Raw genomic sequence first — 13,495 nt, 5'->3', positions numbered from 1 at the left:
ATTAACCAATGACCAATGAATTAGGATCTTACTTGCAGGTGGATTAACAGTCGATGTCTCGACAGTCATTTGTCTGACAAATGGCGCATAAGCAGGTCCTAAGAGACGGAAAGTGGAAGATGTAGGTGATATCCCGCGATATTTCTCCCAATCGTATAGTTTTCTTGCAAATTCTCGCGAAATACCTTCAAATCGATAAGATCCAACGGATGTTTGAACCAAAACTTCGTTTGCGTCATTTCCACTTTGCGCTCCACTAGCGTACAACCTTAAATAAACACCCTTTACATTTCCTTCGGTGATTGTATAGTCGGTGGAAGCGATGTAGCGAGATGGTAAAATCAGTCAGGTATGAAAAACGATCTCAATTCGAAGGAGATAACGTGAACTAACGTAATTTCAACTCGGAATTGCTTCTTCCAGAAAAAATTTTTACATACAACTTTTAAATATACACATTTGAAAAATTTGTCTGCGCCTTAATCCTCGACAGCTGTAGGTTAATTTTTGTCAACGAGAAAATTACTGTCGGGCAGAAATCGACGGAGACTTAATACTGTATATCTTAAACGAAAGATTGCAAGCAGAAATTTTAAATGTCAATTCACAAATGGCGGACAGTCTTAGGCTACATCAATCAGTATCGTCATTTAATTCTTTAACACGTTCATTGCGGCTTTTTTGGAGGATTTTCCTATTTTGCGGTACCAGACAAATAAGCTCCACACGTTTTTCGCTATATTTTATATCATTTATATTATTTTACTCTACGAAAGTGCCTAATACGGTGAAAATAGTGGAAAAATGATGGAGATATCAGTTTATTGTTAATACGTAGCTAATATTCAACAAAAAACGAGCCTCACAGACCCATATACCCCATAAACAAATAAAGGTTATTTTACAACCTCGATATATCGCTTCCACCAACTGTACACAATCTCTGCATCGTACCTTGTGTCTCCGTCGAAACACTCGTTGAACTGTCGAGCATCTCGCTTCCGCCGTCCTCTGTAAGCGCTATTATCGAAGAACGAGAGTAATTTTTCTAAAGTTAAAAACTCGCTCTCGTCGATTCGGGATCCAACTCCAAGCGGGTGTGATTTCGATCGCATCGAATAACTCGTATCGTAATCACCCGTTTCGTTCATTTTCTTCCAAGCTTCCATTTTCCGTGCGAAATCTTCGCGAAGCTGCGATTTTCCATTTCCGTTCACCGTTTCTCCGTTCTCACAATCAACGTTTGAACCCGTCGTCTCTTTGTTTCTCTGTTCGGCCTTCGAGGGAGATCTCCATAGTTGCCAATCGGTCAAACGACGTCTACTAATTCGTTGTTGCTCGAAAGGAGCGCTTCCTCGTCGCACTTTTCGAACACGCTTCCAATCCTGCAGTTTCTTTCGAAATTCAGGCGCCAATCTCTCTTCGGACACTAGATTTTGTCGAGGACCTAGCATGTTGCACGAAATTTCCGAATCGGATTTCTTAGCCGCGCCGCGTGACGAATTTTTCAAACGGTCCCATTCGATCAGTTTCCGATGAAATTCTTGTCCGAATTTTTCTTTAAGCGCATGGTAATCTTGTCGCGTGTCTACTTGGCTGTTTAACGAGATTGCTTTTGCAATGTCTTCCATGCTGCCGTTGCAATTGGGACTCACCGATGTTTCTAGTCCTGACAAGTGAAAAAGGAACCTAATTATCGATGTTGATCAAATTTCGGGAAGTGACGAATTGAGTTAGCAGCAATTAATAGGGAACGAAAGGAAGCATGGGGTATACTAAGTTTGAATAATTATCCATTTAAATAAATAATACTTTAAAATATAATTTTTCTGTTTACTTTTTCACTGTTTCGATTTCAAACTTCACATTCTATTATTCCTTTTTTTTTTTTTTAATACATTTCAAGGTCGTATCAACATTTTGGTTATTAGTGACCATAATTGGCGGTTATTTTAAAAATTAATTTCTCGAGGTGTTTTCCTCTTTCTCAAATATTTCTTTAATATTGCTCGACATTTCGAGCTGGTTTCTCTTCTTTTTTTTTTTAAATATAATTTAAGGTCGCTTGAAAATCTTGGTTATCAGCGACCATCGAACTTCTTTTGTCGCGTACCAAATCGATTATTCGATTACTTTTTATTTACGTCACAAATTTAGCATGTTGGTTGCAAAATTTACTGTCCCTATATCTCGACAAATTTACACCAATGTCCTTAAGTTCGCCTCGCGTGACCGTCAATGTAGCAACAAAGTACAATGTAAAAAGGCGCAAAACGTTAAGAAGGAAAAATTATTATCAATACCTAAAGAGTGTCAGGAGAAACTTGCTAAATATCCAATGCCACCTAATGAATACGTACGTTATGAAATGCTGTTCTCAATTTATATCGAACGACTGATCTGTTCATTGCTCTCCTTTTTTGACAAGACAGTTATACAGGGTGGAGCAAGAAAAATTACCATATTGGTGAAATAAATAAAGTAAGAAAGTAAAAAATTTTCGAATGAAATTTTACGCAGACAACCCTCGCATCTTTTCAGCGACTCTACTTTAAAGAAAAAAAAAAATGATTATAACCATTCGATTATCAAAAAAATTATTAAAAAAATGGAAAACTTTTTTGTCTACTTTCATGGTTCCATAGATATTTAAAATAGTAATTCTTATCGATCCACCCTGTACATAGAAAAGACAATTTATAATTTATGCACTAAAATTCTTCTTTCAATTTCAGTGTAAAATGGACACTGCTGTCGACAATTATCAAAAAGCATATCAAGACACAGCGAATCAAGGAGAAACTATCCTGAAAAATTTTCAAGATCAATCGAGTCTTATACTGGATCAACTGAAAAAGCACATAGACGCATCTAACGCTAACAAAAGGATCCTGTTACAAACATTTTCACACGACGTTAAGAAGAAACTTCAACAACTGCTCATTCTAGATCCTGCGTGCGGTTCGTTGAAACGAAAGCCCGCGATGTCTCTCAGTCATCAGGCTCGTCAAGCTTTCGAAAACGTGGAGTGCGACACCACGTTGCAAGTGAAACGAGTAAAGAAGATTATCGAAAAATGGGAAAGCGACGTGCTAACCTGCACGGGTCGAGCTAAATCTCTGATCCACTCTTGCTGCAAATCCAACAATTCCGTGGCGTTGACTAAATGCGTCGAGGAGAACGTCAATTACGCGAAGAAGATATTGGAGAAAACGTCTAGACACGCGCGAATCGGTTTGAATAAAATCGAGGCTCTTCAGCGCGAAATTTTGGTACACGATAAAACAACGACGACAGAGGTCTCGCGAACTTATTCGGAGAAGAATAAAGCGTTTCTGGGATACTTGGACGATTGTATTTCGGCTATCAGAGAAGGAAAGAGGCGTTAGATATCTCGAGGAAGGATAATTAACAAATCGAGTATTGGTTTAATTACCGTTTTGAAGAAACACCTGTCTGGAATCGTCGCTGGTAAGATTGGACGGGACGCTGAGTGTCGAATTTGTTAAAAATGCTCGCCTCACTTTGTTCCACTTTGAATCGCGTCTTCGCATTTTTGATGTTAGAATTACTGAGTCTTGGCCAAGCGATTGCTACATTAACACAAATAGAAGTTAAGAAAAACAGCTTTCGCGTGTACAGATTCACGTTCGCGTTCAGTCGGTTCTCTCTAGAGACGCTAGAAGCTAAAATTAAAGTTAGCAATAATCGAGATAAACTAAATACGCTGTGAAATATTTTATGGGTATATAGGGTGATTCCGGGAGAGATGGACACAAATACTTGCCTAAGTATTTCCTACGTTATCCGCCATATGTGGAACGGAGTCGGTATTCTTTTATTTCTCTATTGTTTTACGGAAACCGATCGAGCGTGGCTCTCGGTGTTTTTCGTTCCATATCTGGCGAATAATGTAGGAAATACTTGCCTGGTCCGTCTCTCCCGAAATTACCCTACACAGGGTGGTACTTTTTTTTACTTTTTTTTCTATTTTCCGTTATGTCGCGTTGAATTACCTAACAGATAAAAGGGGGAAAGTGATATTAACCCTGTGTTTAAAATCCTTATTGGTAGACAATACTTCGTATGCTTTCCTGTACTGTGAAGAATTCTCGCCAGGGTTGTTTGCAGCGAACAGAAGTGGCGAGTTTGATTCTGGCGAAGACTGTACGTTCAGGTGTATCAGGTGTACCCTGATATCCTCGTCGTGTGAAGGTATTCTAATCGTTAAGGATGGCGTTGATCTCTTCGATGCCAATTCAACGTCCATCTCGTTTATTTTATCCGAAGAATGCGTCGAACACTGTTCTCGAATCAACGGTTTCCTTTGATTCGCCTAGTTTTGTATAAAAATGACATTTCAGTGATAACATAAACTCGTAATAATTGGAGCATACTTCTGTTAATGAAATATTCGAAGAAAGAGAGGGTAAACATTTGAACCGTCGATTGCTATTAATAACAATTATACTTTCTTTACGAGCAAATTTATTTACCAAGATTATGACACGAAAATAGATTTCTAATTCGTAAGGCATTCGTTTCAAGAATGTAACATTTCAAGAAAATTGCCAAATCACGAATGTAGTTTCGCTAATTGTTTCTTCAACCTCTTTTTTCACATTACAATTCGATGAAAAATATAATTGAACAATATGTGCGTCTCGCTTACCACGTTTATCGCTCCTGTGTCGTTGATTTGCTCGGTATCCAACGCAGCGATATCATTTTGAAGAGATTCGTTATGCCAATCTGTGTACTCTACCTTCCCATTTACATTATCTTTCAAACTTTCACATTCCAAGTGATTCGATACACTCTTTTGCACACCTAAAAACAAGTCACGAATCACGAAAGACAACCTTTCGTTAACAATCAATTTCAACCAGCCAAAAAGTTACATTACAGTAAGAAAAGTGTATATTAAAACGAGAGAGAGAGAGAGAGAGAGAGAGAGAGAGATAAAAGAATTAGCAAATTAGCAAAAAATACTAAATTAGTGGTAAGTACACATACATTCAATAAACTGCCATTAGTTGTAAAAACATTCGCAAGGTAAGAAAAATTCAAGAATTTCGTACAATCGTAGAATCCTTCGTTCGACGAAGAAGGAGACCAAGCCCGACAGTAAGGTGTGCCTACGTCACAAGACTCGTTAGTATGACACGAGGTAGCAATACTGTTCGATTCCCCAATTTCACCGTCCGAAATTCTCTGATACTTAGTTACTGGAGTGGACAAAGGGCTAGTCGTCGCGGTTGTCGACGTCGTCGAATCGACGATCTCGGCAGCGTCGTTCGTGTAAGCTCTCTCCCACTTGAAAGCAGCTTTAACTCTGGTCCACTTCGAGATTTTCGGCGGATTCTCAGGGATCTCGTCTATCGACGTTTGCTTGTCGATGTCGAATTTATTGTTCCTGGTTAGCCTCGACGTGGACAATCTGACGTTCCTCTTCTGAACCGACTGATCCTTGCAATTCGACAGCATAGCGTCCAACAGAGACTCCGCGAATCCTGTATCCTCGTCGCAGAAGTCCGTCAACGCGTCCTTGTCGCGCAGAAGAAGATTCTTCAATCTCTGATTGGCATTTCGAAGGACCTTCAAACGCTCCAAATTCCTCACGCGTTTGAACAACTTCGAGTTGCGACTTCTAAGCTCGAGAATCTGTTCCGTGAACGCGTACAAACGTTCCAGGTGCTCGAAAGTGTCCTCCATGCAGAAATTCGGAACGGCCGTGTTAGACGTTACGGAACTCCTCGAAGGACACTTCGAAGTTTCGTCCTCGAAAGGCGACGCGCCGAAATCCGTCAAGTACGCGAGTATGTCCTCGTCCTCGACGAGATTTCCACTTTCCGCCTGACTTGGAGGATTCCCCGAGGGCCAAGAGCGTATCCAGGGATCCGGCGGTGGCGCAGGTAAATCAGTTTCGTCCACCTTGTATCTCGTTTTCGACGTCGTTCTTTGTTCGCTGGTGCAACCCGCGCAAAAACGCTCGTTTCTCTCCGCCTTTCGACCACTTTGGTCGTCGACTTTTTCATTATCAGCCATCTAATCGGTTCGGCTTAATAGCGAAACGCGCGTTTCACATGTAACGTTTCACACTTCTTTTTTTTTCTTCCGCAAGTTTGCCGATCGAATTGCTGATAATCTAAATATATCCGAGTGATCTAATTTTAGACGAGCTTTTTTCATGGATATCATAGGCGTAGCGCGCGATAAGCTTCGCTACATTCTCCAACTGAAAATTCAACCTTTGTCTCGATCTCTTTTTTCGATCAACACAAATATAGTTTAGTTCGATGGTGAAATATTTACAACGATTGTTGTTTTTACATGCAACGTCTAGTTTTAACAGGGAAATCGAGGTTTCCTGTGACACTATTTAACACGTCACCACGATCTCGTTCGATATCACTCTTTATCACTGATCCACACGTGAGCACAAAGGTGATTGGTACCGTTTTAGAGAACTCGATATTGTTACCGACGATCGACGGAGTTAGAGGATTGACAGATCTTACGTCAAATATCTAGAAGGTTCTTCCCGTTGGCGACGCATTTTTTCGTTACGTTTGACGGCGTCGAGAGAGCCGCGGAAGATGCGGTCTGAAATCACATCGGCGGTCCTCGCGTGATTATTTTCGGTAGTGAGGATTCGGCGGCATTCGTATTTACAATGAATACAAGGGCGTATTCGTGAGAGACGCGGCGTTCTGCCACGCTTGAAGAGCATGCGCGAGCATATTCACGACATCGAGTAGAAGAAGATGGTCTTCCTGTTCTCGCCGTCGAAAATAGACCGCGAGAAGACTAACGGCGTACCCTTTCCAATGGCTTCACGCGCTATACAGGGTGAACCGCCTAACGTGGTCACCTTTCATCATTCTGTTGTTAATGGACCGGTCGAAATTTTTTTTCCCGAGGTACAGTGCGATCCGAAAAAGTGTTCTAGACGATTGTAGGTCACTTTTTATCGGTCCATCTTTCTCAGAGTCTTCAAGGTCATCTTCGATTTTCTTTTAAATACAAAATTGCAATTTTTTGAAAAATTAACGGAATATATTTTTCTCCATCTAAGCTGAAGAAATGGTGAAAAAGGCGTCCCTGTGATAAAATACTCTAACAATAAAAAAAATGATTATAGTTTTCTAAGTCCTCGAGGTCACCTTCAATGTCTCTGTAGAGATAAAATTACATTTTTTCGAAAAATGAATGAAAAAATATTTCGGACGAATGAAGCTGCAATTTTTTGGAAAAATTAACGAAAATATTTTGAACGAAATATATTTTTCTCCATCTGGTAAAATACAGTATCCTTGGACTAAGCAGTCATTTATTTGCCATCTATGCGAGTGTATCGCAGCTGATGAGCGCCATTTTCAACGCACACTGTGAATTTGCCTAAGTTTGTGAAATTTAAAATTAGAGACATCGCGTGCTATCCAGCGTCACAAAATCACTTTTTTCCTCAATATCTTTCCTCGCTGTTTCATTCATTCTTATAAAAAAATACTTTTCACTATATATACTCGTTAAATTCGTCTCAATGCCAGCTGATAGCCAAGGAGGCTGCACGGTTATACTTAAGAGACACCGAAGGCGACCTTGGAAACTCCGAAAAAACTGTGCTACGATCGTTTTAAAGGCCTCGGGTGAACCATATTGTGCGATAAAAGAAATTACCATCGATCCGCTGACAATGGAATAACGAAAATTGAATTCGAATTTTAATTAAGTTCGATTACTATGAATTTACAAATGATACTGATATTCCGCTGGTTACAAGAAGTTCGTAGCGTGTATTATCGCGCTCGTTGTCGATACAAGATTATTCGTAATTTTTCCAAATCATTCAAGACCGTGGAAGAAATGAAAACGCAAACAAGCTATTCTTGCATCGGTAACCGGGTTAGGTCAGGCATTCGTGATCCCGCAACGGCTGCGCCTAAATAAAACGATTAATCCGTTAACAGCGCGGAAAGTTTTCATTGAAAATTTCAAAGTTTCACGTACTTACTCATTAAAATTCCTGACACGATCAGAATACTAGGAAGGCAGTATATATTTACGAAAAATTTTGTAGCACTCCCAATCAAATATGGAAGTATTCTTGACAAGCCGAGAATTGTACCTCTGAAAACAGAATTAAGTTAGCGATAATTTTACATTTTTTTTTTTTTTTTTTGTAACATGAGAAAATATTTCAAAGACGCGAAGGTTCTAAATAAAACACTAATTTAATTTGAATACTATCTTCGAGATATAGCGCCATTGAACTACTTACATTTTTTTTATTACAGATAATTATGTTCATTTTCCTAAAATTGTCTGTTGTTGCAGATAAATAAGGAAATTTAAAAAAATTTGAAAGTCTCCTGTGTTAGTTATAATTAAGAAAATGTTTGTGTTGTATTTATTTTTTTTTTTGTATTTCTTACCGTTTACGGCAGTAAATAATGATTTATGTGAAATCTAGGGTTACACTCGGTCGTACGTACGAGACAAATAAATTGAATCTTCATAAAATGTGTTTTATAATTAACCTTACTCCAGTAAAATAATTTTCCAATAGTAGTATCGAGGTGGTTGTACGTCCAATTGCATAAGCTGCTAGTATGACGAATGAAAGAACGATCTGAACCACAGTATGAACTGTAAATAACAAAGCAAAGCACGCTATTGCTCCTATCAATCCCGAGAATACTGAAAATAAGATGCGGTGAAGTGTAGCGAAATAAAACAATACAGCTACATCTTATAAACCTGTGAAATTGCTAAACTCAACACGTTAATTGTCATATTTAGTATATTAAAAATGTTACAACCTCCTGTAATAATGTTACATTTACCTAGATATATTTTTCTGCGAATAACGTCGATTCCAGCTAATAATAAAATTTCCGCTAGTATGTAGCTCAATGACAAGTACAAGAGAACTTTGAAACGATCTGTGTCTACTTCTTGACAATTGTGAAAAAATTTCAGTACCAAATTCTGTACGCCGATAATACAGGTGGAATTTCTTTTGGACATTTTATTAAAATTTCCCATCTCTTGAAGTAATTCCGTATTCCATAGCGCGACCCAAACGATTCTAATTATTACGATTATTTATTAAGGTGAAATTCAACTTGACAGCAATTTTAGAAAGAGTATCATTAAGGGAACAATGTGACGAGTATAATTTTTGTCTATTTGCACTATTTTAAATGTTTATACAAAAGGTATGTTTTTAAACAATTTTAAATTTAATAAAAAATGTATTTGTTACCCGGGAAATTGTAGAAAACCGATACAAATTCCTAACATTGTAACGTATTTGAATGGTTTCTCGCATATCTCCTGAATCCGTTTATATGCTTTTACACAACATTTTTGTACTATTTTAACTAAAGTGTCTCTACCACCTTCATCTTCTTCGTCCGGTTGAACACAGTTATCTAAATTGTTTAACTACAAGAATAATTGGCAATATACTATATAATTAATTTTACTAATATAAAATATAAAATGAAACAGGATGTTTCATACATCAAAATTTTATATTTAAAATTTAAAATTTTGAATTTTAAATTCAGACCAAACATGGAGGTAAAATAGACATCTCTACGACGTTGTATGGTATTTGGATTTTCGAAAGAACTTTTATTTTTCCCACGTACAACAATAACGGGATGTTTAAAGTTTTTGAGATAAATGAAGCATCCTGTGTAAAACTAAGAATTAATAGTTATACTGAATAAGTATCGGCATGCTTCGAATTATTAATTGCATATATCTGTTGTAATGTAGCTAGTGCTTCTCCGTGTCGCCGTCGATAAAGCAAGTATCTTGGACTTGCTGGTAGTAAACTAGCTGCACATGCCATGATCAAATTCGAAATACCTCCTAATCCTATAAGGACTCGCCAAGAATTTGGTCGAAATTTTTTATTTTGTAATCGTATGATCGAAGGGATTAATAGCCATGAAAGTCCTATTTACAATATAACCATAAAATATTTAACGAATTTTCTTTTAATTTAGAAAATTACATTCCCTAAAAAATACTCTGGGAATGATTATTACCTTAGTTTTAAACGATTTCTGATATACAGGGTGATTTTATCAACTGAGTCAGGGTCTGTTCGAAGTGAAGTTAGAAAAAAATCGTAGAGAAAAACATTGTACTGTTATTGACGCATATAGGCGTTTTGAAAATTGTTTTCTAATTCCACATGGAACAGAGCTATAGCCTGGCCCAATTACCAGAATTACCTTATATACTGTTTAAAATCGTTACCTAATGTCGATATGTAACCGATGACTCCAAATATATCCAAAAGAACTAAACAAAAGCCTCTGCGTTTCATAGGTAGAAATTCAATTAAATACACTCTTAAAACAACGTTGGTACCAGCTAATCTAAAATGAACATACCAATAAAAAGACTTAAACAATTATACGTAAAATGTATCATATTATTTTTCATTTTTCTCAAAATTCAGTAAACAGTAGATTTTAATAAATTTCCGAAAGTTTCGAAAGATTTCAATAGATGTTAGTAAAATACAGAAGATTTTAATAAAATTCCGCCGATTTTGATAGATTTCAGCAGAGTTCAGAAGATTACAATAGATTTCGGTAGAATTCAGTAGATGTCAGTATGCTTCACATTTAGTAAATGCCCTAATGCTTTCGAACAAGAGCGTGTGTTTCATTTTTATTTGCAACAATAATTTCTGGAAAGTTTGTACTTGTCCTACTTTGTAGATAATAACTTGTCCACTCTTGTAAGATATATAAGAATAGACTTAAGAATAGACTTACCCCAATCCAAGCACAAATATCGATAAATTTATTAGAAAAATAGTTTGCGCAAAGGATAAAGTGATAGTAGCACAAAACACAACGATCATAGTAACCGGAATTGAATCTTTTCGTCCGTTTGCATCGATAATTATTCCAAATAGAAAGGATCCTATAGCCATTCCTAAATACAATTTTATTTTTATAAAACGTATTGTAAACTACTGAAGATACAAAATGTAATTAAAGAAACTGTGAAGTAAATTATCATATGCAAATATGAAACATTTTTCGAATAACAAATATAGTTCGGGAGATAATTGCGTAGAAAGATTGTAATGAACATTCTGTATATGTACGTTACATGTACCTAAGGTTAACGTGGCATACGTCGTAGCCACTTGGCTTGTACTTAGGCTTAAATCACATGCTACAAATGGAACTACAAGTAGAATAATTGGAAGGACACAAGCTTCTGCAAATGCACACATGCCACATAATCCAATAATAAAACAGTGACAAAGACCCCATCCTGTAATAACATTATACTAAGTAAAATTATTTGTATTCAATATTGAATTATATAGTGTCCCACTAAAATAATGTCTAAAACAAGCAATCACAGATTGTGGTGCTGATTCACTTATTTCTGATGTAGTAGCAGAACAAATTTTAATTATGTAATGTATCATGTCATATTAAAAATTTACTAATATAATTTACAAGTACGATTATATCCGCTATGGAATGCAGTAACCAAAAGAAACCTGTGACCTTGAAAAATGACTGACTGCACTGTTTCTTCTTTGAAACTATTCATATTATACTTGCAACATTTCTCCATGTTATTAAAAATAAAAGAGATATGTATTTACGTGTTCATATTCCGGTGGGACACCCTATATAACCACTTTCCCTATTATTTCATGATTAAACTTTCTCAAAAAAAAAAAAGTTCATAATATCGTAATACAGTTTGTCTTAAAAAAATATTGTATATTTAACACATCCAATGTTGTACATATTTTTAATTTTATTAATTTGATAATACATACTGTTTTTAAAACGGTCAGCATGTTCCTAACATTTTTTCTCAACAGAAATTAGTGCCTTAAAAGTATGGCACGCCTCAACGCATTAAAGCATAATATGGATGACGTTAAATTTACTTTATCAAAAATTTACTGTAATATTTAAATTATTTGGGAACTTTTTAACCTGTTTCAGCTATTACTTTTTCACAATTATTGGTCATCATATATTGCGGAATTTAATAATAAATGTTGATTTACAAAATTGTATTCATTACACTAAAAAGTCGTTTAAATGTGCACATATCACCTTATTTGTTACTTAATAATAGCAATTCGATAATTTTAACGTACACAATGATCAAACTTACACGCTCTCAATGTTAAATCGTTAACAAAAACCGTTCAACAATCAATAACGGCAATCTTCATTTCAAGTATTTGCTGTGAAATACAGCGCTATTCTCTATATCTATGTATAATTATTAAATAAAAATAAAGTAAATATTGCGTTATCTTATTATTCAAATGAGTGGCATAAATACACAAAATATAAGAAAGTTATTTATTGTAAGAAATAAAAATAGGCAATATTGTGCATATAATTAGTGTTAATATTTAAGTAATACTTTCTGCGAACTATAAACTAACCCATTCACTTTTAATGACAAATAAGATATAAGAAGCACAAATGACATTTAATGAAGTACATGAATATCTTTATTTCCTTGTTTAAGAATCCTTAAAATATTCCTTTGAACCAACTACATCAGGCTTCATAGTCTTTTTTCCAGGTTTCCAGCCAGCTGGACATACTTCTCCATGCTTATCAGTAAATTGGAATGCTTGAACCAAACGTAAGGTTTCATCAACAGACCTGAAAAAGCAAATTTGGAATTAAACCATACCAAAAATAGTTTTAAAAACTTTAAATGTATATCTTACCTGCCAACTGGTAAATCATTGATAGTAACTTGACGCAAATTTTGTTTATCATCTATAATAAAGAGGCCACGGAATGGAATACCAGTTTCTTCATCAAGGACACCATAATCACGTGCAATCTTACTACTTTTATCAGCAAGAAGGGGAATGTTCATTTCACCAAGACCACCTTGTTTACGTGGTGTATTTACCCATGCTAAGTGACTGAAGTGAGAATCAGTAGATGCTGCAACCAGTTTGCAACCTATTTGTTCAAACTCTTGTGCACGGTCAGAAAAAGCAATGATTTCAGTTGGGCAAACAAATGTGCTATAAAATAAATTATTTGTTAGTCAGCATACAATTAACAAACTATATTGCAAAGCACCTAAAATTATGAAACAGAATACTTACAAATCTAATGGATAGAAAAACAACACAACATATTTTCCTTTATAATCAGTGAGAGAAATATCTTTAAAAGCTCCATTAACAACAGCAGTACCCTTGAAAACAGGAGCAGGTTTCTGAAGTGCTGGAACTGGCATGATTATATTTTAGATTTCTGTAATCAAAAAAACAATATTTTTTATTAGTAAAAATTAATTGGAAATGACTGCAATCTTAATTCATTGCAATTATTAAAATTACTTTTTACTTGTTCTTGAATATGGCTTAATAACAAAATGATTATAGTACTTTATTTGATTTGAAAAAATTCTATTGTTGGTACTGAAATATTTACTGGTGAAA

General features: G+C 35.8%; 2 protein-coding genes across 2 annotated transcripts in view; both read right to left on the bottom strand.

Moving 5' to 3' along the window:
- LOC108571919 overlaps positions 1-6,221 on the bottom strand; it is a 10,975-nt gene extending 4,754 nt beyond the window's left edge. Inside the window, 6 exon segments of the mRNA XM_017934077.1 lie at positions 33-268; positions 955-1,669; positions 3,437-3,593; positions 4,049-4,336; positions 4,673-4,830; positions 5,082-6,221. Of these exon segments, the coding sequence (XP_017789566.1) occupies positions 33-268; positions 955-1,669; positions 3,437-3,593; positions 4,049-4,336; positions 4,673-4,830; positions 5,082-6,048 (2,521 nt within the window). The 5' untranslated portion in view covers positions 6,049-6,221.
- A 6,216-nt stretch (positions 6,222-12,437) lies between these two features.
- The window catches only part of LOC108571963 (peroxiredoxin 1-like), a 2,431-nt gene continuing 1,373 nt past the window's right edge, over positions 12,438-13,495 (bottom strand). The window contains exons 2-4 of the mRNA XM_017934126.1: positions 13,157-13,307; positions 12,764-13,072; positions 12,438-12,695 (exon numbers count right to left, since the gene is read on the bottom strand). Coding sequence (XP_017789615.1) covers positions 12,551-12,695; positions 12,764-13,072; positions 13,157-13,290 — 588 coding nt within the window. The 5' untranslated portion in view covers positions 13,291-13,307 and the 3' untranslated portion in view covers positions 12,438-12,550. The remainder of the gene's footprint in view (positions 12,696-12,763; positions 13,073-13,156; positions 13,308-13,495) is intronic.

The sequence above is a fragment of the Habropoda laboriosa genome, unplaced genomic scaffold (assembly GCF_001263275.1).
Source record: "Habropoda laboriosa isolate 0110345459 unplaced genomic scaffold, ASM126327v1 scaffold67, whole genome shotgun sequence".
In the NCBI taxonomy this organism is placed as follows: Eukaryota; Metazoa; Arthropoda; class Insecta; order Hymenoptera; family Apidae; genus Habropoda; species Habropoda laboriosa.
This window is presented reverse-complemented; position numbering and strand designations above follow the sequence as displayed.